The 25,052-nt window shown below is 41.1% G+C and overlaps 2 protein-coding genes across 3 annotated transcripts; both read left to right on the top strand.

Moving 5' to 3' along the window:
• Positions 1-213: 213 nt before the first annotated feature.
• Positions 214-12,627, top strand: efna1b (ephrin-A1b). Its single transcript, XM_042489772.2, has 4 exons — positions 214-501; positions 10,495-10,790; positions 10,883-11,071; positions 11,209-12,627. Exons 1-4 carry the CDS (start codon positions 404-406, stop codon positions 11,328-11,330), a joined length of 705 nt encoding a protein of 234 aa, XP_042345706.2. The 5' UTR covers positions 214-403; the 3' UTR covers positions 11,331-12,627.
• A 3,715-nt stretch (positions 12,628-16,342) lies between these two features.
• Positions 16,343-24,371, top strand: slc50a1 (solute carrier family 50 member 1). Of its 2 annotated transcripts, XM_042490272.2 has the most exons (7): positions 16,343-16,581; positions 16,797-16,874; positions 18,430-18,553; positions 18,665-18,826; positions 21,868-21,987; positions 23,260-23,398; positions 23,662-24,371. In XM_042490272.2, exons 1-6 carry the CDS (start codon positions 16,514-16,516, stop codon positions 23,365-23,367), a joined length of 660 nt encoding a protein of 219 aa, XP_042346206.1. In that variant the 5' UTR covers positions 16,343-16,513; the 3' UTR covers positions 23,368-23,398; positions 23,662-24,371. The 2 variants fall into 2 exon arrangements, with proteins under 2 accessions (XP_042346206.1, XP_042346205.1); XM_042490271.2 differs by having other exon boundaries at positions 23,260-24,371.
• The last annotated feature ends 681 nt before the right edge of the window (positions 24,372-25,052 follow it).

Genomic DNA, 25,052 nt, shown 5'->3' with positions numbered 1-25,052 from the left:
CTGACTTATATTCGTTTATTGAGCTCCTACGCTGTTATTGTGGCTCTAGTAGAGTTGTTTTTGTGTTTTGTGGTGTGAAGTGTGAGCAGCTGGAGGGAGCGTTTCTCGTGGCTGTGGTGGGCGGGGTTTCATTTCATCTCACTGCTATTGGCTGGCACCGCGTAGAAAGGTGGAGCCACTGCTCCACAAAACAGACAAGTGGCGCTACTGCGAACCAGACAAGAGTTGCAACAGTGATTGGCGAGACACGTTAGTTTGAGCTGCTTTGATTACTGCTCTAGGTGCGTAAAGTCCTCTGTTGGGTTCCGTGCGCTTTTACGCATCGAAATCTCCAACAACAGAAGCATTTCTTTTAATTACTGACTTGTTGAAGTTGGTGAGGTTCCTTTGGAGAAGAGGAGATATGGATTTGGTGTATCTGGTGTGTTTAGCGCTGAGCATCGGTGCCTGGTTCGCGTGTGCGGAGAGACACAGCGTCTACTGGAACAGCTCGAACCCACTGTAAGTGCTGATGTTTCATTTTTGTGCGCAAAAATGTTGCGTGTGTGAGTTTGTGTGCCTGAAGTTAATGCATGACCAGTAGTGAGGTGTCACTGCTCTGTCTGAGTGCATGAAGTCTCCAGAGACAAGTGAATGTCATTTTTGGACTTTGTTATGATTTCATACATAAAGTCTGCTCATTGTCCCCTGTGTCATTACTAAAGGGCCCCCAGGCTGTGCACGCTCCTTAACGGCTACAACTTAACCATGTTGTTGTTTTCATTCATGTTGCAATTAAAGGTTCGTGTGAGGTTTAAGGTGTGTGTTCTACCTTTTTAACCCGCCTAACAGGATTGCGATCAGGGTATTAGACTATACAGCAGCAGCGGGGCGTAAAAGCAGAGGATTGTGAGCGGATGCCCAGACAGATGGACAGATTCACCACTATATTTAACCGCAACAGACATAGTCTAATAGTAGAAAATAGACTGACGAGTATGAACTTGGCCAGTGACGCTTGTCTGTTGGGGTCTGCACCTGTGTGTGTGTCATGGAAAGTCTATAAATGAAATCCAGTGGGGTAATTGCACAATCAGGTTAATAGATAAGTGTTTTTTTTCATTTGGGAAGATAGTGTTGCCGTGTGTGTTTGTGTGTGTGTGTGTGAGGCATATATTGCTGATTATTTTGTTCTGAGGTCAGAATTGTAACGCTATCCGACCACTCAGTGGGATCGATGGAGCTTGACAGACGCACAATATCGCAGCGCGATTTATTGAGCTTTTAGCGTGGAGCGAGTGATCCCTCTCCACGCTTGAAAGACAGTATTATCTTATAACCGAGCTGAAACAGAAGGACGGTCCCCTCAGCTGCTCTGCCGCCCAAGAGAGGTCGATTAAAACCCCGCCACCGAGACTAAACAAGGGCAAAAGCCATTATGGCCTTCTGAGTCTTGTCTTGATTACATTACTGGCTCTCTAATTGCCCTTTAAGGATGACAATAGACGGGAGGCTAAAAAAGAGCCCCCGAAACAAGGAAAACAATTGTCCTGATAATTGGATAAGGAGTCTAATGGAAAGTCCTGTCGTCATGAGCAAGTGCTTGTGTCATGGGTTAGTCCATGCATGACTCACTTGACTGGGTTTGACCCACCTGAGTGTTTCACCTGAGTCACCACACACAGAGGAGGGGTGGTTTAGGTGAAAGGAAAGGTAAGAGAGGGAATTTGAGAGGTTTTGGGGGGTCGGGGTGAAAGCTGGAGAATTTTTAGTTTAACCCTTTAAAACTTGAGCAATTTGGCTTAATTTCTTTCAAAAACATGGGAAGAGGGTGATGAGCAACTAAACAAAAGATGGCCCAAAAATTTGCAAGAAATTAGTAAAAAGTTAGAAGGGGGGAAAAAAAGAAAGAAAAAAGAAAATGACCAAAAAATTGATCATACTCTAATATCCCCCTCCCTCAGCTAATTTCCAGATAATTCCTTGTCACATTTAACTTTTTTTTCAGATTTCTGGACATTTATTGCCAAGTCATTCATTATGTTTTTTTCCCCATGTTTTTGAAAGAAATCAAACCAATTTCCCCAGGTTTCGGACGTTTAGATGCTAGGAAAATGCGTCTGAATGCAGCACAAGAAAACTGATGTCAATCTGGATATAAAGGGGTTAAATAAGACCAGAAAAATGAAGAACGGGGGTGGACTGCTGTCTCTAATCCGGACTATTTTTTGCTGTCAAATGGAAGTTGTGTAACCAGAAGAAAAATCATAATATAACTCTAATCCCTTTTGCTGGATGTCTAAACATAGACACAGACAGACAGAAACTTCACACAACACAAACATGCGGCTATTCTGCTCTCATTTCTGTCTTCTGTTGAAGCAAAACCATTCTCGTTCACTCGAAGTACTTGGAAATACTTTCACAGTGACAGGAATTTGTCAGGAGGATAATGGTGGCTAAAAGCCAAAATGACACCATTATCGTCTGACCCCCACACGCCACCAGTATTCTTTTTTTTGCCACATTTCACAGCCTAATCTCCATTATTCCTCTATAATCCTTCATTTCAAACCCTCTCGCTCTTCTCTTCTCCTGCACTTTTCCATCATCTCTCTTGTCTTCTGCTTTCATGCGCCTTCCCCCGATTCCCCAATGATCAATCAGTCACCTGTTTCGGAGGATCACGTTGATCCATCAGCTTCGACGGCAGCGGGGCCGTGGATAATCGATGCTAATTGATTCTTGGTCTGATTTTGAGCAGCAGTGATTTGTCATAGGTGGAGGACACTGACCAGATGGCAGCAGTCTGCCCATTCATGGTGAGGAGTGTAGAGGAAGTGGAGCACACTGGCAGCAGTTTAGGTGTGTTTTTCTCTGAACACGATGTTTGAAGGAGTGATTATCACCAGCTTGTCCGTGCAAATGTGTAAGTGTAGGGATTTGATACTGTGTGTGTGTTTGTGTGTGTACATGACAGGTGGAGAGTTTTCCCTACTCTGGTCCGGTCTTGTTTTTAGGCAACGAGTCTCTGCCTGCGTCGACCATATGAGTGTGTGTTTGTGCGAGAGATAAGAGTTTGAACTTTTGCTGCCCTTTACCAGCATTTAACGGGAAGTGATTTTGTTTTTGTTGTGGAGTGCAAGTACGTGATTGTTAGAGTGTGTTTGCCCCAACGTCAGAGTGAAAAAAGGAGTGGCTCTTACCGGAGGCAGTCTTACCGAGACATGATAAATGTGTGACTCACACTTACACACACTGGGGGGCAAGAGGGAGGACTGGGATGTTAATATTAGCTACAGCCAGCATTCCTCCATGCTGTTACTATACTCAACTCCGTCAGCTGTGTGTGTGTGTGTGTGTGTGTGTGTGTGTGTGTTTCTCTCTCTCACTGTACCTGCCTGTTCCTCTCCCCATCTTTACTCCTCTTTCTCCCTTAACCCTTTGAAACCTGGATCGACATCACTTTTCTTGTGCTGCATTCAGACGACTTCACAAGTATTTGAACCTTCAAAATCTAAGCAGATTGGTTTGCTTTCTTTTGAAAACACAACGGAAAAAATGCAGTGAGCAGCTTTGCAAGAAATTCTCTACAAAATGCAAAAAAATACTAGCTCTGGAAAAAACATTTTTAAAAACTTTTTTAAAGATAGAGAAAATGACTAAAAACGATATCGAGAATTATGTATATAAAAATATTTTTATTTTTTAATTATTATTTTTCAAGCATTTTTTTTAGACTTTTTTTAAATTTTTTCTTCTACATTTTAGTTTTCTTTATTTTATTTATTATTTTTTTTACTTTTTTGTTATTTTTTTTGATAATTAATTCTGAAGTTGCTTATTGCCCATCTCCCATGTTTTGGAAAGAAATCAAAATCAATTTGTTCAGGTTTCAAAGGGTTAATGGCTGGGTCTCCTCCCAGACTGGCCACTGGCTCTGAGCCCTCCATCTCTTTCTGCACTAACCCGAACCCTACTTACAGATTCATTCAAGATCTCTACTTTCCCGTCTCCTTTATATCCGTTATCTCCTGTGTTATTTGGCTGCTTTCATCCGTCAAGAGTGCCCTGACTTTATTTCCCATGCTCCCCGCTATCTGTGCAAATATCTTTATCAGGACTTTGGTGTAATGTAATATTCTGTTTATCTCCATCGGTGTCTGTCTCCGTCTGCCTTTGCTGTTATCCAAGCAGCCGGGCCTGCCTTAACACGTTCAGTACATGTGGCCTGGAGGATGCATCCCCCCTCAACTTGTACATTTTATACATTTTGTTCTCTCTCTCTCTCTCTCCACTCATTATTTACCCCTCCCTGCCCTGTGTCCCGTCTGGTTGCTGGCCTCTAATCTCACCAGAATGAGAACACACACGCGTACACACACACTAACATAGATTACAGACGGCTTGTAATCTGACCATCTGACCCATAGACACAAACCCATCATCCCGCTGCCATCATTCTATATATATATATGTGTGCGTTTATGATCCTGTGATGTAACTTTTGTTTCATTTTGTCCTCGTTCGTCTGTGTGTATCTGGGTTATTGTGTAATCGTGACAAGTTCTGTATAAGTTAATAAACGGGTCGACGTCAGAGTGGTCCGATCGTAATCGCCCAGATGTCCTATAGAGCACGTAATTGATTGTTGTGATGTGAGATGGATCGGTACATCAGAACAATCAATTTCGAGCGCTCTTGGACACTTACCTAACAGGCTCACACACATTTATGCATCAAACTATACTTCTGAGGTCTGAAGCGACCCTCCTCCCCCATCACAGTATCCATGCACCTCTGTTTTCTCTTTGCTCTTCCTCTCGCTTCCTTATCTGTGGTCCAGACTTCCTCCCCTCCCTCCCATCGATCCCCCTCTTTCTCACAGACCTTCCTCTGTTTAGGCCCTCAGTAGTTTTCCACCGCTGAGGACAGAGCACCTCTCAGCCCCTCGGAGAGGCCTGCTTTTCGCCCATCGTAGTATGTGTGGGCAAGCATGTGTGCGTATGTGTGCACTGCTCATTCATAGCATTTCAGGCATTCCTTGCTGTCCAGTCGTAGCCCACCGTCGCCCTCTAAAGGGCATAACTGGCAACAGATGGACTTCAGTTGGAGTATTTTGAGCATGTTTTGACTTTAAAACTTTTTCAAATCGGACAAGTTGTATATTTCATGTGAATTCTTTTACTGAACTTGTTCCCTCTCTCTCAGCCAGACAGACACAGGCGAAATAGATTAACTCTCCGTGACCCCAAAACATATTAAACCAAGCATGATACCATTTGGCCTTCTTCTATTCATTGCTGACAGAATGGGAGGCTACAGAAAGGGAGGCCGGGTGAAAAGATTTTGGGGAGGAGGGGGAGGAGGGGAGGCCGGGGTGCAGGGTGAGAGAAGGGTGAACTAGAGAAAGGGATTTGTGTTGAGAAATTAGCCTAGATGAAGAGCGCTGGTATATTATGTCAGCGTTAAGAGACAGGAGCAAATAGAGGATAGGGAGAAGGGGGGATGGGCCTTTTTTTGGAAGAATAAAGGAGAGGCAGACGGAGGGAGGAGAGAGTGGACAGTGATGAATGAAGGGAGGGGAGACGTTTGGAATTGAATAAGTGAGAAACGGCAGGGTTGACAATTTCAAAAGCTCATCTTGCAAGAGCCAAAAGGACTTTTAGTATCTTAACTATATCATGCATATGAACCGATTTGCATCTAGTGGAAACTATAGAGTTGAGGATTTAAGTAGGGACAGAAGATCCTGTTGGTGCCTAACAGAGGAGAAATTCCTGCTGGGTTTCTTATTGCAAGACAATGAGACAGAGGAAGAATGAGGGTAGATTACATTGGAAGCTAATATAGAAAGACTTTTCAGTGTATATTAGATCAGCTTTAATAGAGTATCCCACCAGTGAGCAGCTAAACCCATTAGAACCACTGACAGCTCCTCGGCCCGTGTGAGAGGAGGTGTGAATCTGCCATACCACAGCAAATTAATAGGGTATTAAGTGTACACGTCAAAGTAAAAGTGTGTGAGAGTGCGCCTGGAAATTTGATGAGTGCGCCTTGCGAGAACATCGTAAACCATCCAAACTGCAGCACCCCCAACCCACCACCGTCGTGACATTCCAGCGTGTGCACACTTACTACTGATTACCTGCAGAGCAGAAGGAGGAGGAGGGGGGTGCATCTGTTTGGTGTTTCAGTGGCGCTGACTCGGTAGTACGTTGTGTGAAACGAATATCTTCAGCGCTGACTCAGATGTGTGAGCAAGTTGCGACCCTGAACTCTAACCTCTCGACCCAGCTGCCAGTTTGAAATGCTCCCCAGAGGGAAGGTGAAAGACAGAGTTCCTGTGTCAGTAGTTTGACCAAAACCAGGGAGAGCTCAGGGGACAAATTGCGGGGAGAAAAGGAAAAGGAAGGAGGGATGGCAGAGAAAAAAAGAAAGTGAACAAGGTGGTAAAGCAGTGAAAGGACAATGGCAACACTTCAAAGCTTTAGTGAAGTGTTGAGGAACTCACCTACTGTCATAACTGCAGCCCCTTTTACACAAACTGTTCAAGGTGGTAGTGTCATGCTGTTATTTTGCCTCGTCGTTCTTTACAAAAGGTTTGATCACGGAATAGGGTGACAGAGCTGTCTCACATTTAAGCTGGCAGCGGTGTTCGTAACAGCGCTGAATCAAGGTCTGTGTAAAAGGGACATTCGGGACAGGACCACGTATGGGATGTGTGTGATGTTTTGGCGATGTGTTATGTGTGCGACCCACCTCTGGCAGATTTAAACAGCAGTTAGCAGCTAGCTCAACAATTAAAAGCAGCCAAAATTGTCTGCATATTGGGAATATAATGAGGTCTGAGAACTCCTCATCCTCCGAGGTGAGGGTGAGATCAGCCGCCAGGCAAAGTAAATGAATGTTTTTGCCATGATATGCCATTGTTGTTTATAATGTTATACTACTGTTATACTTTACTATACCAGAGGCTGCCGCAGTTGTCAAACATCGCGTCTGTTTTGAATCAGCAATGCCGGCATGCTGTCTAAAATCAAACACCTGAGCGGCATGATGCTGCTGTTTCTCAGTGTAAAAAAGCAAAGGTAGGAAAAAAGAAGGGACTTTTTCATGGCCCTAAAACAAAATATCTGTGTATAAAGGGTTTCCAGTGCTGTAGTTATTACCCTCATAACACACACTCTCTCTTACACACATACACTCACACACACCTTGTCCACTGACGCAAAAGTAAGAGTAGCTCCATGGTGAGAGTTGACCTGTTTGCAGCAGAGAGGAAGAAAGACTACAGCCACCTTCAACCCTTGCTGTTTACCCATACCTCAGTCACATGCAAGAAAGCACACACACACACACACACACACACACACACACACACACACACACACACACTGAAACACACAAGAGGCTTCAATAGGCACTGATAAACAGATGTGCTCATGAGCCCGGGGCATGAGACGCCCTGAATAAGTGTCTTCAGAGAATCCCTCCCCCTTGAAAACTCACACACAGACAAACCAACACACGGGAAGAAGAAGCTGTTTGAAAAGTAGGTTTGCAACTACTCACACACACCTGGCTCTCACTCTCACATACGACATAGCTATCACGTTAATGCGACTCTCACTCTCCCGAGAGCTGTCAGTCAGGGGCGAGAGCAGACGCGGGGAGATACGAGAGTCTCCAGGAGAGGAGAGCTTTGATGAGTGAAACACGGAGGGACACGGACTTTGCTCAGTAAAACTCTGGCTTGGTTCAACAGGCATCCATAGTTTTCCTACAAAGAAATAAGACGTAGAAGGAGCATAAACAAATCTGGACAATTCAAGTGCAGCTGTGACAGTCATATGAGCACACAAATAACACACCTCCACACCAGGCGGGGCAGTTAAAGCTCCACATGGGGTAAGGAACAGGGGTTGCAGGGGCCCTGTAGCCTTCAGGCATTCTGTCTTTAGGGAGGGAAAGGGTTTAATTACACCCCATTCATTCCCTTTCCCCTCCTTTTCTAGAGAACATGTTGGCCCCAGACCCCTAACAGCTTTTAATTAGCAAGACCAATGATGGAGCGGAGGAGGAAGGGGCCGAATGAGGAGGTGAAGAGAAGGATAAAAGGAGAGTTTTCCTAAAAGCACGAGTTGTGATTGAAATTAGCAACAGAATTTGCCTGTTTTGTTGGCTTTTGACAAGCCCGTGTTTTCACCCGGAGGTCGGCCGGGCCGCTAACAAGGATGCCGTGCTGGGATAAAAGGTGTATCCCATGCAATTTAAAACTACTCTTCACTTCAGAGGGAACAACTCAAGATCTCCAAGTGCCTTGTTTTCTCCAGCTCTGTTATTACTGGTCGAGCTTGGAGAAAACAGAGCAGAGAGGAACAAAATGAGAGCAGAGATTATTTAGCCAATTAGGCTGCTACAGGCTGTGTCTCTTTCCCTTTCGCTGAAGCACTCAAAAACGCACAAACAAAGGCGTGCACCTACGCAGGAGTGTACACAAAGAGCCTTTTTTGGGAGAGAGCAGTGATTGCATGTGGAGGGTAGTGATCAGCCTGTTAGCCCTGGATAACAAGTGAAGAGTTGTGCTCGGCTAACAAAGCATGTTTTGACAGGTAGGTTAGGGCTAACTGATACACACACACACACACACAGGCAGGAAGGAGGGGTTATAGAGGCCCACGTTTGGAGCCAGTGTGTCTGTGACTTGGCCAGGGGGGTCCTAACAGGAGCCACAACAACAGGACAAGGGGGGCCAGGGGCCACCATGTCCCATGCTTTGATGCCGGGGCTCACAAGCATAAACAATGGCAGACACACAGGAGCTGTTTTCTTGTCACTTTCACTCTCAGCAACACGCTAAACACAAACATCTACAAGCAGTCATTCAGTTTAAACACAGATTAGATTTGAGGATTAGAGACCTGTAACCATGAAGGATGTAATCACAGTGATGCGCACGTATCAATCTTTCCTCACCTCCTGGCTTCTCTCAGCAGCAGCAACATGCCAGACAGCTGCACAGCACGTATTGTAGCATCGCACTGCCCGACCTGTATCATGTTTGCTTTAAACGAAACACTTAGTTATGTGGAACTGAAAGTGAAGGTTAAAGTTACACATTCATTCTTTCCCTCTTTGCAGAAACAAATCACTCCCTTGCTGAGGCATAGCTACTTATTAACAGTAAGTAAAAGTTCTACTAGGGTTAAAATTGAACACAACTTCCTGAAAACCGCCTCCGACTGAACATCATCGCTACAAATGCCAAATGCAGGATTTGTAATTATTTTTCACCTCATTTCTGTGCTTCATTAGGACACCAAACAAGCACAGGAAGTAAGCAAAGAGGAGACAGGGAGGCTTAAAAAGAGCCATAAAACTAAATGAAGGGTAAGGATGAAAAGGGGGAAAGACAGCGACAGCCTGACTGTCTCCACCCACTCTGTTTCTGTCTTTGAAGAAATCAGAGAGAAATTGAGAGACAGAGCTTCAGGTAGAGACGGCAAATTAGTGTGAGGAGGCACAACAGGAGCCTCGGCACTGATGGACAAACATCCAGGTGAAAAACAAGTGATACATAAACAGTTTGAAAATGGTTAATAGTAAGAACACTGTGTTGTAGCGACGTCAAAACTATCGATTTATTAACATATTAATTCTGAATATATTGGAAACATTTTTAATACTCATTTTCACGCTGGTTTAGAACAAAAGTAATTAAAACATTGCAAGAAAAATTATAAAAGGCACTTTAAAATGAAAAAAAAATGCCAAAAATCCATTGTAATCCAAAGTGAAGTGTGTTTTCTTCACATTTAACACGTTCACAAGTCACTGGCGGCCCATTTAGAATGGATTTGTGACCACTTTTGGACTGTGACCCATCTGTTGGGTACCACCGGTATGAAATATGAAAGTCTTTCAGTGTATTGTATCAGAGTTTCCAGTATGTCGTGACAACACAACTGAGTTGAACAGAAAAGTGAACTGGCAGGAGGTGAAAAGAGAGATTTGGGAGGGCTCGTTTTAAGCAGGTGAGAAGTGAACCTCTGCTGTGGGCTAAATGACGCAAGAAAGCAGGAAGGTGTGTGTGTGAGTGGGATGGTGTTCGGGCTTTCTGAGATTCTAGGCGTGTTTTCTCATCTGTAAACAAAGTGAACAAGTCCGGCCTGATCAGGCTCTTTCTAATTCTGTCATAGTGACGGGTTTGCACAAGCACACCGAAACACTTCAACACAAACACCCTCACATGGTACCTGACGGTCGCTCTGCCTGTGTGTCAGCGTCTGAGTAAGCCTGTTGTCTGGTGCTGCGTGCGTCTACGTGTTATTAGCCGTCATTGTTATTCTCAACACGTGTGCTGTACGAGCCAACGTGTCAGGGTGTGTTGTGTCTGAATTCCTAACAGACAATATCTGTCTGTTATTCATGTCATCATTTGTGCAAAATAAAAAACACTTCGATGGGTGAGGACATTTGTGACTAACCTCTTTTCTTCGTGTCTCCCCGCAGCTTTCTTTGGGACGAGTACACCGTGAACGTGCGCATCAATGACTATCTGGACATCATCTGCCCCCACTACACCCACGGCGAGGTGCCGTCGCATGCAGCCGAGCGCTACGTGCTGTATATGGTTGAGAAGGAGGACTACGACGTGTGCAAGCCTCAGTCCTTCGACCAGCTCCGTTGGGAGTGCTCGCGGCCATTCGCTCCCCACGCTCCCGAGAAATTCTCTGAGAAATTCCAGCGTTTTACTCCTTTCACCCTGGGAAAGGAGTTCAGACAGGGAGAGAGCTATTATTATATCTGTAAGTATCAATAGTAGCATTTTTAGCGACCTATTGTGATGCTGAGATGTTTTTTTGTGCTAAAACTTTCCCCTTTTTCTGACTCTCTGCAGCCAAGCCAATGCATAACCACGGCCAGGAGTGTCTAAGGCTGAGAGTGGATGTTGTCGGGCATAAAGGCTCCGGAAAGGCCAATCTAGATAAATCCAAGGCCGAACATACAGGAAGAGGCTTGGATGGAGGAAAAGTAAAGTTTCCTGCTGATGGAGGAGTTCACAACTCCTTGAACCGGCTCCCAGCAGGTGAGGATTCTTCTCACAAAATACCAGACAGATGCAAAATAGTCACAGCGGTTTCATGTCTGAGAGGAGCTCAGCTGGGTGTGTTTATCATGCCTCAATGATGAAATCTAATACGTCTTCCCCTTTTCTTTCCTCAGATGACCCCGCTGTGATGGAGCCAAACGTCCAGAGGAGCATCGGCAGTTCAGGAGTACAGCTGGTCTCCTTTTCGCTCTTCTTCACCATGATCCCAGTCCTATTAGCCCTGATGCTCCACTAAAGCTGAGCGTCACTACACAGACAATGCTAACCAATGCGGGTCATTGGGACCACAAAGAACACTCAAAAGACTTTTTTTTATACAGAGTTTTTATATGAAAAATGTGTGTTTGTGTGTTTGTTTGTGTGAATGTGGAATGTGGATCGTTCCAAAGAAGAGGACCTTTTTTTTTTGTTTAACTTTATTATGAGGATGAAAGTTCTCATTTTTTAAGATGCACTCTTTTTTTCAGTCATTACGAACAAAACTGCGAGCAATCTCATCAAAAATACTTAATGGATTGATATCAGATTTGAAATAGACAAGAAGATGACATTATCTTCATTAATCCGTGTTTTCACCGTGGTACAAATTTGCATTACTCGTCTCCAGGTGTTAGTGTCATTTTTTTTCTTCCTCTACATGTAGAGAAATTATAAAATCTGTGTATTGGAAATGTTGTTGTCTACTGCCAAAGTGGTATGCATTATGTAGGATTTTGTCATGTTGTTGTGTAGCACTCAGCTCCCTGATAAATCTCCCCGAGTCTGTTATAATCTGCAAGTCTGTCAAAGCATCCGCACTGACAAAAAAAGCAGTCGCTGTGGTTTCGATGAACACCACTGAAGCATCTGACATCACTTTGAGTTCAGTTATAAAATCACAAGAAAGCAAATGGTCTAATGTGGACCTGTGGTTCTCAGCTTTTCTTTTTCTTCCTTTTTTTTAGCACATGGGCCCTTAAAGTGATGCCTACAGCTGCTCGTGCAAATTAAACAGTAAAAATAGTTAATTTTTCTTATATGTCTCAGAAAAAAAAATGAAAAAATGCATCCAAAGTAATTCAGATCCAGCTCAGAGACAATTGATTCATTTTGGCCGCTTACAAACTCTAACTCTTATTTTTAATAATCTTACTGTACCTTCAAAAATGCACACTAAAGTATTTTTAAAGTCCTATAGCTGATGACACTTTCTCATGAGCAGTTGTGACGTGGGGTTGAGAGCCACTCATCAAAAGACAGATACATTTTACAACTAGCAGGGGTGTCAGGGAGCTGAGCTTCATCAGTACTTACGGTAATTCGCTCATTTCTGCTGTACATGGTACACTGGCTGATGTGCAGATGTGGTTCCACTCGCACATTGTCAAACCTCAAACTGAAGGGATTTCCCAGAACACACATCCAATTGTTTTCTTCTGTCATTTTTTAAATGTTTATATGTAAATGTGTACATAAAGAAAACTATAAGAAACTGTTTTATGATGTGAACAAAATCTTTAGTGAAATAAAAAAAAATTGTGATGTAATGAAAATTTCCATCTGGTTTTTATTAACTATTTAAAGTGAGATTTATTTTGGGTTGTAGAACCGCACTGACATCATCATGAAATTTTGATGGATGACACAATATTTTAAAGCTATCCATCTCCCCGTCCAATGACATCTCTCCATCCTCCTCCACATTTCTACCCCCGGGTCTTTCCCAACCTCTATTCTCCTCCCCTCCTCTCTGCCCTCTCCCCTCTTTCATCCCCGTTGACACGACTCGCCCTGGCTAAGATTTCACAGTCTGAAAACCAAACACGAGAACCGAGTGGGGGACGATGAATGAGCGAGAGAGCGGGATAGTGCAGCGAGAGAGGCCCACAAGCAAACTGACAACTGGGTGTGAAGGTGTCACTCTCGCCTCCTCACTCACACCATTTTTTTTCTTTTTTTTGACCTTTCTTTTACTGCTCTGAACACACTCTTTAGAGGATCCATCTGCACGCTGGTGTGTTGGAATGAAGAGGAGCACAGTGCACACACACACCTTCATACCTGCAAACCTCAGAGCTGACTGAAAACTGTTAAAAGTCACCATCTCCTGTAAAACCACGCAACATATACATTCAAAACCAGGGCAAAAAACTGAGCTGTTTGTTTTTCCATCATCACGTCATAGTTTAAATTTACTGCAGATGATCACACACTCACAGAAATCTTACAACCATGTAACTGTGTAGGTCTGTGGAGCAGTGCTTTCACTGTACCTCATGAAACACACTAAACATGTTAGTACTGACGGTAACGTAGTGTGTCACGATGTCATACAGCAATGAGCAAATATTATGAAATCCAGATTGTAACTCTAAGATTTACAATTATTAACCTATAACCTATTCATGCTCTCTAAGGTGATCTTGGGAACTCTGAAAGGTGCCTATTATGTAAAATGTATTATCATTATTACAAGGGCGTAGGTTTTGTGTAACCGTTGGGGGTCGTTAAATATAAAACAAGAGGTTTGAGGGTCCTCAGTCAAAAACCTTTGAGCACTGAACACTGAATTTTCTACATTCTGGTGATTTTTTATGCACCAATATGTGCCTTCTCTGCGATCAGTTTATGGTGTGAACTTCTTTATCTGGCAAAAATTAAAGTCCACCACTTCTTTATTATTGGGGGGGACAACTGCACATGCACTAAATATTGAGGAGGACACTGTGTACCCCCTGAAATCTACACTTATGCCTGTAAAACCCACAATTGCAAAGTTATGATGACATATTCAAAGTAAAAGCAGCCACTGTGATATATTGTACCAGCCAGTGTCATGTTATTGATTCATATGGTATATCTACATGAATCACAAATAAAAACACACAAATTGGAGATAACAAATTTGCAACAGTCCCTAAAATCAGAACGCACAATTACCAAAACTGTAAATCCAGAAAAACGCCTTCCTCCAGTTTAGGAGGATTTACTTGCTTCCATATCACTTTGAGGTCTGCAATCTCTAAAACTCTGCAATATTTTCATGACTGTACATTAATGTTGCATATTAAACCTTTACTTTACTATATTGCTATCAGATAGTTGCAGAGAAACAAGCACAACACTGTTTGCAACGTAGTGAAGTGAAAGTATATCACAAAAAAATGCATCTCAAAATTGCACTGAAGTTGAGTAAATATACAGTATTTTTCATCTCTGACTGATGAAAACTAAAAATTAAGTGTACTTTTAGAAAAATACTTGAATATCTTAAACATCTGGAAATAAAGATCATTTGTTATCGGGTTACATTTGAAATATGTTTGAAAAGACAAAACTGGGGTATCTAAATATCAAGGCTACAAAGTTTTGTATGAGAGAACTTGTGCATTTAAAGGGCCTCAAGGAACTTCAGGAATCGCAATTAAGTAACGGAAACGAGAGACAAAAGAGCATCTATGTAAAAATGACATTCAAAATAATGACATAAAAGATTAAGTGGGTAAAAACTAAATGTCAAACTTTAAAAAAAAACCACAGAACTGAAAGAAAATGAAGGAGAAGATGGGAGAAAATTATACATCAAAGACTGTTTTGAAAGGTCAAGTTTGAGAGATTTTTGAAAAGAGTAAGTGAAAAGGGTTTTGTGTTAAGAGCTTCACAGTGACGAGGCTGCTCCGCTGAAAGGCTCGCCCACCCTCTGATGTCCTGACAGCTGGTCACAGGGAGGAGGAGTCGGCTGATGAGTAACAGAGGTGAGGAGGGACAAATAAGGTTAATAAGCACTTTTTATGTGATTAGCATGAAATTCTAATGAACTTTGGTAAGTGGGACGGTGGTGGCAATTAAATGATCTAATTCACGGCCTAAGATGTGACTCCTTATTTTAAATACTGGATGTAATATCCGTGAAATAACACTCTGCAGCCTGAATGGAGAGTTAAAAAATGATGTAGTGAATCAAATAAATCAAATTACAGTGGTGCACCCCGGTGGACTGTGTTTTAAATTGTTATTTTAAACAATAAAAACATTGCATTGAAAATTTTTAAAACCCACAGTTAATGCTTGTAAAAGTTGCGTACAAACTTGAAGAAAGGCTTAAATAAGATTCTTCTATAAAAAGAAGAAATGATATTAAAAAGTGTTTACCAGATTTTTTAGCCTGTGATTCCTCATCACAAGCTGCATGGTGGCCAAATTTAAGGATGATGTTTTTTTCTTCTCACTTTGCTTTATTTGAAAACTTCACAGGTGCCTTAAGATGTAAAAATATCCAGTTATGCACAAGGAAAAAAGGAAAGACTAGAAAAAGTCAGAAATATGTTTCTTCTGGTTTCCTGTGGTTTTAAAGGGTTACTCCTGCAATTTATTAGCCTGTTGCACTTCCTCACAAAAGACATGGATGTATTACTGAAAGGACTTACTGGGCACAGACCCAGAGACCCAAAGCATCAGGGGCCCCACTGGCCTTCACCTGCAAAATGTCTCTCAAATTAACACACACTGACCAGAAGTAGTCAAAAAAGACAGATACAGAAATGACCATAAAGAGACAGAAATTGACTACAAAGAGATACAAAATGACCAAGAAAGACACAAAAATGACTACGCCAAGACACAAAATTACTACAGAGAGACAAACCGAACAAAGACGTCACAAAAATCACCATGAAGAGACAAAAAATGACTACAGAGAGACACAAAATGACCCCAAAAAGACACAAACATGACCATAAAGAGACAAAAAATGACTACAGAGAGAAACAAAACAACCAAAAAAGACACAGAAATTACTATTAAGAGACAAAACAACAAAAAATGCATGAAGACTACAAAGATAAAAGATACAATAAAGAAAAGGCAAAACTACCACAGAGTTTTTGTGTATTGCTCCTGAGGTGGTGGGGCCTTTTACATATTTATATTCTATTTATATATCTCCAGTTTTTGTCAGGTTAATGCTTATTTACCCTGCATAAAATAAAAACGTTTTGCATGATGAATAAAGTGTCATTAATTTGAACTCCCAGACATCCCAGCACAGTGCCTCTCTGTTAGTCCTCCATCCGTCGGGTCAAAATGAATGAATGAATGAATGAATGAATGAATGAATGAATGAATGAATAAAATCCATCAAACAGCTCACTTTGCTGAAACCTTGCAAATCAACGTGATGACGCAACACACGACGTCCGCTATCGTTTCAGCACCCCATTGGAGCAAATTCACCCCGCCTGCTTCGTTGCACAGCCAATGAGAGCGCAGAAACATTGTGTACACTGATTGCAAACACGGAAATACAGTGAGATAGAGAAAACGGCCGCGTAGTTTTATCCCGTCTGTAATTGCGTGCAGTTTGCGCGTCAGTGATAAAAAGCAGACAGTGCATTCAAACACAAAAGCAGGAAGTGTGTTATTTTATTCTGCTCTTGTTCTATGGATTTGCTGCAGCTTCTGTCATGGGCCTGCATCGTGTTCACCGTCGGGATGTTCTCGACTGGACTGTGAGTTTCTCATTAATGGGATCATGCTGTTAATGCATTTTTTAAATTTTCATTTTCTTACGTAAATTGTTGGCAAATAACACGAGGGCAGTAAAATGAACCCGCGTCCTTTACAGTGATGGCCACGTGTGAAGGAATGCGCGAGACTGTGTTGACTCAGTTTTTCTCTCTTTGTGTACTTATTTGTTTGTTTGTTTGTTTGTGTGTTCCTATAGGACCGACCTGAAGAAAATGAGAGAATCCAAAAGTGCTGACAATATCCAGTTTCTCCCTTTCCTTACCACATGTCTTAAGTGAGTGTGTGTGTGTGTGTGTGTGTATGTGTGTGTGTAACATTATCCTCCTGGTCTGCACCAAGCAAAGTAGTAAAGGTCATGTGTCAGTGACAGCGTGCCAGGAGCCAGACTATTGGAGTCTATGGGGCCAGCATGGCAAAACACACTATAACCCATCATATCTGCGTTGTTTCAAAAAACTAGGGGTCAACAGATTATCGGCCTGGTCGATTATTGGGTCGATATTTGGCATTTTGATGATTATCTGTATTGGCGTTTTATTTCAATGAACACCAATAAATTAATCAATTAAAAAGTGTAAACAAAGTATCTGCAAGGGAGGAGATTTTTCTTTGTGAAAACTATTTTTATTTAAATTTTCACTTGACTTTATTAAAAAATGTTGTTTGTACTTGCTGTATACAATGTTTAAAAGTTTCAGTTTTTATTACACATTTGCTAAAGGCATTTAAGCATCGTTTTGTGTTGGAGTTTGTTATATTCCAAATTGTAAATATTTACTGAAAGATTTTAATTTTTATTGTAAATATCGGTTTTATCAGTTATCGGTCTAAAAACTACTAAAAAAACAGTCACTAAAATAATCAGTGTCAGTCTCGTCCCTAATATTGGTCAACCTCAATAAAAAAAACACACACTACGTGATGCATACTGATGTTTTTAATCTAAATACGTATTTTAATGTAACGCTATCATGGACCAAACACAGGCTTGAGATGCAGCTGCTGGACAGAGCGATGCTCTGCGACCAATAACAAGGAAAACAAACATGCATATGTAATAAAAAAATAAAATCAGTAAGCATCTTGCAACATGTTTTTTAATCTGGTATTAGGATTTTTCAGTCAAAGTTGAAGCTGTGATCCTGCCGGTGGCTGCGCCTGGATCGTGGGTTGTGGTTCCACTGATGCTGTGATTCTACTCGATGCCAAACTACAACTGCTGTATTATAAGTCATGCCTTTACTATTAATATACATATATAACTGTTATTGGCACATACATAAACTACAATATTTGCATGTAATATTAGATGCTATCATAAATTACATTTATTTATGTTTATGTCTATTACTATTGTTATATGTTATGTTATTGTTACTATTATTTTTGCCTTGCATCTCTCTCCCTCCCTATGTTCTCTCTCTCTTGCTGTCTTTCCTATGTATCATTTTGTAATCTGCTATAATTTTACTGTTCTTTGCGACATCTATTGCACGTCAGTCCAGGGATCCCTCCTCAGTCGTTCTTCCTGAGGTTTTTACCCGTTTTTTCCCAGTTATAGGGTTTTTGGGGGGAGTTTTTCTTGTGAGAGTCTAAGGACAGAGAGATGTCATATGCTGTAAAGCCCTCTGAGACAAATTGTGATTTGTAACAATGGACTTTATAAATAAAATTGAAACAACACAGATATGATGGGTTATAATGTGATTTGCCGTGCTTGCCCCATTGACTCCAATAGTCTGGCTTTCGAACACTGTCACTGACTCATGACCTTTTCTTCTTTTTACTTTCCTTGCTCTGCACATCTAATACTCCTCCTGTTTCCATAGTAACCTGGGCTGGTTGTATTATGGGATTCTGAAGAAAGATCAGACGATCATCCTGGTCAACGTTATCGGAGCTCTTCTCCAGATCCTCTACATCATTGTGTACCTCCACTACACGAAACAAAAGGTCAGCGAGGCCTCAGGTGTACACCGAGGGCGGATCCAACTGTACTTTAGTGTGTTATTTGTTCACACAACTGTCTCTGAGCGTCTCTTTGTGTGTGTGTGTTTGTTTTAGAGGCTGGTGATGTCTCAGATCCTCGCAGCAGGGGCGGTGCTGACCTGCGGATGGTTTTACTTCACCAAGTTTCTTCCCGAGGGAGAAACCCGGCTCAGCCAGCTCGGCCTCACCTGCAGCGTGGTCACCGTCAGCATGTACATGTCCCCGCTCATCGACCTGGTATGTCCTCACATGCATGTCCAACACAACATACAGACAGCATTTACAGATTAAAGATATAAGATCTAACAACATCTACTCATCAGTCAACGGAAGTAACTGAGTACATTTACTCAAGTACTCTTTAGTAAAAATTTTGAGGTGTTTGTGTTTTACTTGAGTGTTTCCACTTTTGTCTGCTTTATACTTCTCCACTATATTTATTTGATCTTTTCAATTACTTGTTAATCAGCAGATTAGGATTAATTAGGGTCACACAAATAAATGATGTTTCAAAGTACAGCAAAGTATAGCGGCAATGAAGTTTGAATGTTGCGTAGCCTGCGTCTCGGCCAAAACGTGACACGATCAACCAGCCCGTACACTCTCTATACCAGCAGGTGGCGGTAGTTTGTATTACGAAAGATTTCTGCTAAAGAATTGACAAAATGTTAAAAAAAAACTTACCTCGTATAACAAATTTGTTTTGACATGACTTCCTCTTGACTTTTTTAGTTTTACTTTCTCCACTTCTGTTTCTCTTCTTGTACGCCGAGCCGAACTCATCCTTTACTTAAGTAAAATTAGAAATATCTCTGTCCCAAGTAAAAGTCCTGCATTCTCAATTTTGCTTTAGTAAAAGTACAAATGTTTTAGCATCAAAATATATTTAATATACCAAAACTTGTGTCCATTAAGTCCCCTCTAAAGCTAAAATGCAAAACATTGACAGATGTCAGCCTTTCAAAATATGAAGATTAAATACTTTTTTTTAAATATCACAGTTAATCTGAGGACAAAACTAGCAAGTTTACTTCATCAATCAGTCGTTTATGAGCATATTAGTTACAACCCTCATATATCAAATCGATGTTCGTGGCATGTTGATAGACAGTTTTTGATTTTATTGTAATGGTTCCCTAATTAGTGTCACATCTTAATGTTTGAGATGTTTTTTTAATGTTGATATCTTTCGTTTATCACAGTAACTTTTCTAGTTATTTGTCACGCAATGATTCTTTTGAAAGAGGATAAAAAACGAGGTCAGTGAGTTATTGCTCGGCTCAGAGTGTAGGCAGTCATTCATGGTAAGTAGACATCATGGCTGCTTTTCCACCCATTAAAATCCAGAAAAACCAGCCAAAGACAGCTGTTTACATTTCTGACTGCAGACCTCTGAACTGTGTCGTTCGTGCTCAGGAGCACTTAAGAAAAAATGGGGCAATGTGTGCCACTGGGCTGTGCAGTTAACCTACAATGGAGAAAAGTTGACTCCCAATCATTTGTCAGCGCAGTTTCATCTGTAAAAACCCCTCAAAGAAAAATGCGTCCAATGAGCGTGCAAGCTGCAAATTAAGTGTTTCGGCAGGCTGTTATTTCTACGCACCAAGTGTGTTGTGAAAGCCGTTTTCTACATGTGTCACAGTTCATATAAACTTCACAATATTCACTTTAAGCTGTAAACAGCACATCCACTCTTCTTTTCTGACCATATGCTCAGCTGATGGTCTGCTCAGGCAGCAGGCAGCATCTGTTCAGTTCAGGGTCCAAGTGTCTCCTCATGTCACCTCTGCACGTGCAGCTATTTACCGCTGAAGAAACAAATCCCCTGTTCTCTCTCTTTCCTTTTGTCTTTATGTCTCATCATTTAGCTCCGTCTACTATCCTGTTTGTCTCCTTCCCTCCATCTGCCTCAGAGCCCCGAATGACCCTCAGTCAGTTTCCTGCCTTTCTTTCCCTCATCTGTGTCTTCCTGTTATTCTCCGTCTCTGTCTGTTTGTGCTTCATCCCCTCGGTAACATTTTGTTTTCTCCGCACAGTTCACATTTATTAATCTTGGCACTTATTATTTGAAATATGGAGATTATGGCACACATTGTCAGACTGTCTCTCCTAGAAGGAATTGATAATGTCGCACTCAGCTGTTCAAAATGACAGAAATAGAAAAAGTGTACTGGGTATGAATGCAGGGTCTCCACGGATCCTTAAAAAGTCTTAAAAGGCATTGAATTCATCAATATAAAAATAGGTCCTTAATTGGTCTTAAAATGTCTTTATTTTGCAAAAGTCTTAAAAGTGCTTAGACATAAAAGGTACGATTTTATGATTTTTTTTCTGACATTGCATTGTTAAATATCAAAATAATAGGCAACTTTAAAAAAAAAAAAAAAGGGAAAAAAAAGAAAAATGTACAGAAAACCACTTGCATTGCTGTCACCCAAAAGTCATGTTTTATATTAAAGTGAATATTTGGGAAAAACATCTCCCTAACCCTAAGTAATTGGTGTCACGTCTGCTTTTTTCATTTTCCCCCCAATTTTGGTTTGTAGTGAAATCTGTCTTAAATTTAATTTTGAGTGGCATTGAAAAAGTCTTAAATTCCACTTGCTGTAGGAGCCCTGGAATGAGGGAAGATTTTGGAAAGTTACGGAAATTTTCAGAAACAGACCCCCAAATTGTGAAGTGTATGTTGGGGGGAAGGATTTCCAAAGCAATTTAATAAAAACATCTTAATGCTGCTTGTATTAAAGCAGCTTTATTTATTTATTTATGGCAACTTGAATGCAGTGGGACAGCAAACGTTTTAGTAAACACTTGCCGATTTACGCATCCAGCTGATCGGGAGCAACATTAGCATTCATTTGGAGCTGTGTCTCTGGCAACCTGACAAAGTCTCTGATATTTACTCTCTTTTTAGCTCTATTTTTGGTCTCCACCAACTTCTGATGGAAATACACCTTTAGCTACTAAATGCTCCATTATGCTCACTTGCTAGCTGCTAACTTTGAGTATTTGTTGTTATAAGCTGAGCAGGTATTGACAGTTGGTTTATCAGAGGTTTTATGTGGTACTGAATGCAAGTATAACAATGGGAGTGAACTAAAACAATTCAGGTTGCTAAAATACTCCATAGAGCTGGCTGTAACTGCAGAAATGGGGACAATTGTTTTTGTTTCACAACGCTCATAGTAAAATATTCCCTTGTAATTAAAATTTTTTTGCTTTTTTACTGACTTTGTTAACCGATAAGTGTGTCCTCCTCTGTCTCTCTCTGTTTTTAGGTGGAGATAGTGCGCAGTGGAAACGTGCAGTGCTTGTCCTTCCCTCTGACTGTAGCCACCTTCTTCACTTCCACCTCCTGGGTCCTTTATGGCCTCCAGCTGGACGATTACTATATTGTGGTAAGACACAGTGAATGTACACCTGAATTACACCTTTAAACACAGCCGTCAGTATTTTTTATTGAGTGAAAACAGGCAATTTTTCTAATATTTCCGAGTGGTGTTTTTGTTAGCACCACTGTCGCACTGGCAATCAGATCTAGGGACGGAAATTAATAAGGTTTTTTGATAATTTAGCTTATTGGTCCGATTCCTTATAAATTCCCTCAGTGACTATTAATTTGTAAAAAAAAAAAAAAAAAGTGTGAAAAATCTTCTATACATATGTATTAAGTACATTTCTATTAGATACACAGCAACAGTTAAAACACCAGCTTTAGATGAATACGATTTACTTCTAAATATAGTGACACATTACAGAAAAAAAATCACATCATAGTCTGTTTTAAGTCCTGACAGACTTCTCAGACGATCCAATATTGATCCCAATATTAGCAAGACATCCAAATTACCTCCGCTTGCTGGGTGTGTAGAGTGTCAAATTCATGGCATTCCTGGAATTTAAGCCCCTTTTGTTGTGTAGAAAGATGTTTCAGCTTATTGCAGGCGTTTCTTGAAATGATCATTTTACAGACATTTCAAGCAGCACTGTTGTCATTCTTCTTTGTGAAATGAAGCCAAACTTTGGACCATTTCTTCCTCTTCACCACGGCTCCTTCTGGTCACAAGCAGAGATACGTGAGTTTGATGCCATTGCTTTGCGATGTGCAATGGTCAGAAAAATATACATAATAAAAGAAAATTGCATTTATTTCATTTTATTTTATTTTTATTTAACAAAAAAACCTTCTTGAGATTAAAAACATCTTTTTCAAGAGTGTCCTGGCCAAGACAGGCAGGAACAAAAATATTTAAAAAATTGATAAAGTTGAAGCAATATGATTACAGTGGACAAGACAATTTTGAACCTGTTATCAACTGGAGCTGGTTTTCGGTTCCCATCAATAAGCTGATTATTTTCTGTTTTACTCAGAAAGAAGCAATGACCACAGTTTCCACAGTTACTTCAGTTGGTCCGCTGTTTGCATTTTCGCTACTTGTGGATAATAACTGCTGCTGATAGCTGCTGTTTTCGTTGTGCAATGACTGAAGCACTTCTTTTGTGCCACTAATTAAGCCTTAATTTTCCTGGGAGATGTTGCCCAGTGGCAGACAAACCTGCATGAGTGAGGCTTATAGGGAACCAATCTGAAAGTCTGTATCTACTATAGTTAAATTAAAAGCTATCACTCTAAATTATTATTGTTTTTTTTTTGTTTATGATCCTTGTAGGTTCCGAACACGCCTGGCATCTTCACCAGCCTCATCAGATTTTATCTGTTTCAGAGATTCGCTTCCACCAGTCAAAGCTCACCTTCCTATAAGTCTCTGCAGATGTGAGGACATGAGGGACGGGCAGTTATGAAAAGAGGTGACACATCTGTTGACACGTTGAGGGCTGCAGCCAATATCTCCCATCACTTGTCCTGTATTTCTAATCATACAGAGAGATAGTGGAGAGAAACTGTCAGCGCGCAACACCGCTGATGACATGGAGATAATGTCTTTTGTTTGTTGTCATTTCGGGAACGTATATCAGTTAACTCAGTTTTTTTTTTTTTTAAGTCTTTGATTCAACAGTTTTTTGTCCGCAGCTTTTTGTTAAACCTGTGTCTCCTCTCTGTGTCCTTTAAGTGCCTTCTGCTAGATCCTGTTTACTGTGAAAGATTAATGGCATTCAGTGATCTACCAACATGTCAGGAGACTTCAGTCTGTCCACAGTCCAGTGATGTGGACTGAATCGTCCTCACCTCAAACTAGCCAAAGATTTTATGTAAGTTGTAACTTACTGGCTGCTATTTTAATATCACATATAGTTACTCTCTTCCCTGATACTCATGTATGGAGTAATGTAGTATATTGTTTCATATTTTTCCCTGGTGAGACCATGTTAATTAAATATTCCTTTTCGAATTGGTACTGATGCTTCTGCATTGCCGTGCAGACTAAATATCGAGTCATATCTGTGGCAGTGAGGTATGTTTACTATATATTTTACGTCTTTTTGATACAGAATATGTATGTTTGCTTATGTCCAAGATGAGATATTGTCTACTTATATTGTTATTGCTATTTTTGTATTTGTTATTTAGTATTTGTTTATGAGATAAAATAAGATAAAAGAAAAAATTAACACCATAGGGTTTATTTACAAGAACGAATGATGTTTATATTTCTGGTGGCTGGTCGTCATGGATAATAGAGTCTCGCTTGTCTCCTCATTATTATTTGTAATAAGGACATGTTTTATGCAAATGAAACAGCTGAGTTTCAGTGATGAGTCACTCACTTCTAAAGGATGTAAGATCATTAAATTAAAAAAAAACAACACTACATTTATTTTACCACAAGCATCAATGAGTTTTATTCGCTGATTGTTTGCTCTGTTGTGAACATGACAGATTTTTTTTTGGGCTCAGCAAAGTGAGAAAGCTGCACTTGACCCTTTGAAGTAGGAAGATTTGTGCTGGAGGTTTTGTTTTGGATGCAGTAATGAGCGTGTGCATGCTGATGTGTGGAGATAAGCGCGCGCGTGTGTGTGTGTGTGTGTGTGTGTGAGATTGGGGTGGTTGTGCATGGAGAGACAAAAGCCTGTTTGATGGTGCAGCAGTGCGAATGAGCTTGTTTGTGTCAGTGCGTTGATACAGAGAGGGCAGTGGTGGGAAAGGCCACGCCAGAGGTTCTCATCCCGTGTGTGTGTGTGTGTGTGTGTGTGTGTGTGTGTGTGTGTGTGTGTGTGTGTGTGTGTGTGTGTGTGTGTGTGTGTGTGTGTGTGTGTGTGTGTGTGTGTGTGTGTGTGTGTAACATTGGCCTCTCTTCCTGAGCTCAAAGAGCCTGCCCCTGACAGAAAGCACACAGACACAACACAGTATTGTGCTGGAATGGAGTGTTATGTAGAAAAAAACTAAGCAGAGAGGACTGGAGGTGGGAGATAAATGAGCTGCAGTTGAAAGAGGGAACAAGAAAGAAAAGGGGAAACATTTGAGCAGAAGATGAGGAAGGAGAGAGGGAGAATGTAAACATGA

This window comes from Plectropomus leopardus, chromosome 11 (assembly GCF_026936395.1).
Source record: "Plectropomus leopardus strain MGB_pleo_1.0 chromosome 11, ASM2693639v1, whole genome shotgun sequence".
Lineage (NCBI taxonomy): Eukaryota > Metazoa > Chordata > Actinopteri > Perciformes > Serranidae > Plectropomus > Plectropomus leopardus.
This window is presented reverse-complemented; position numbering and strand designations above follow the sequence as displayed.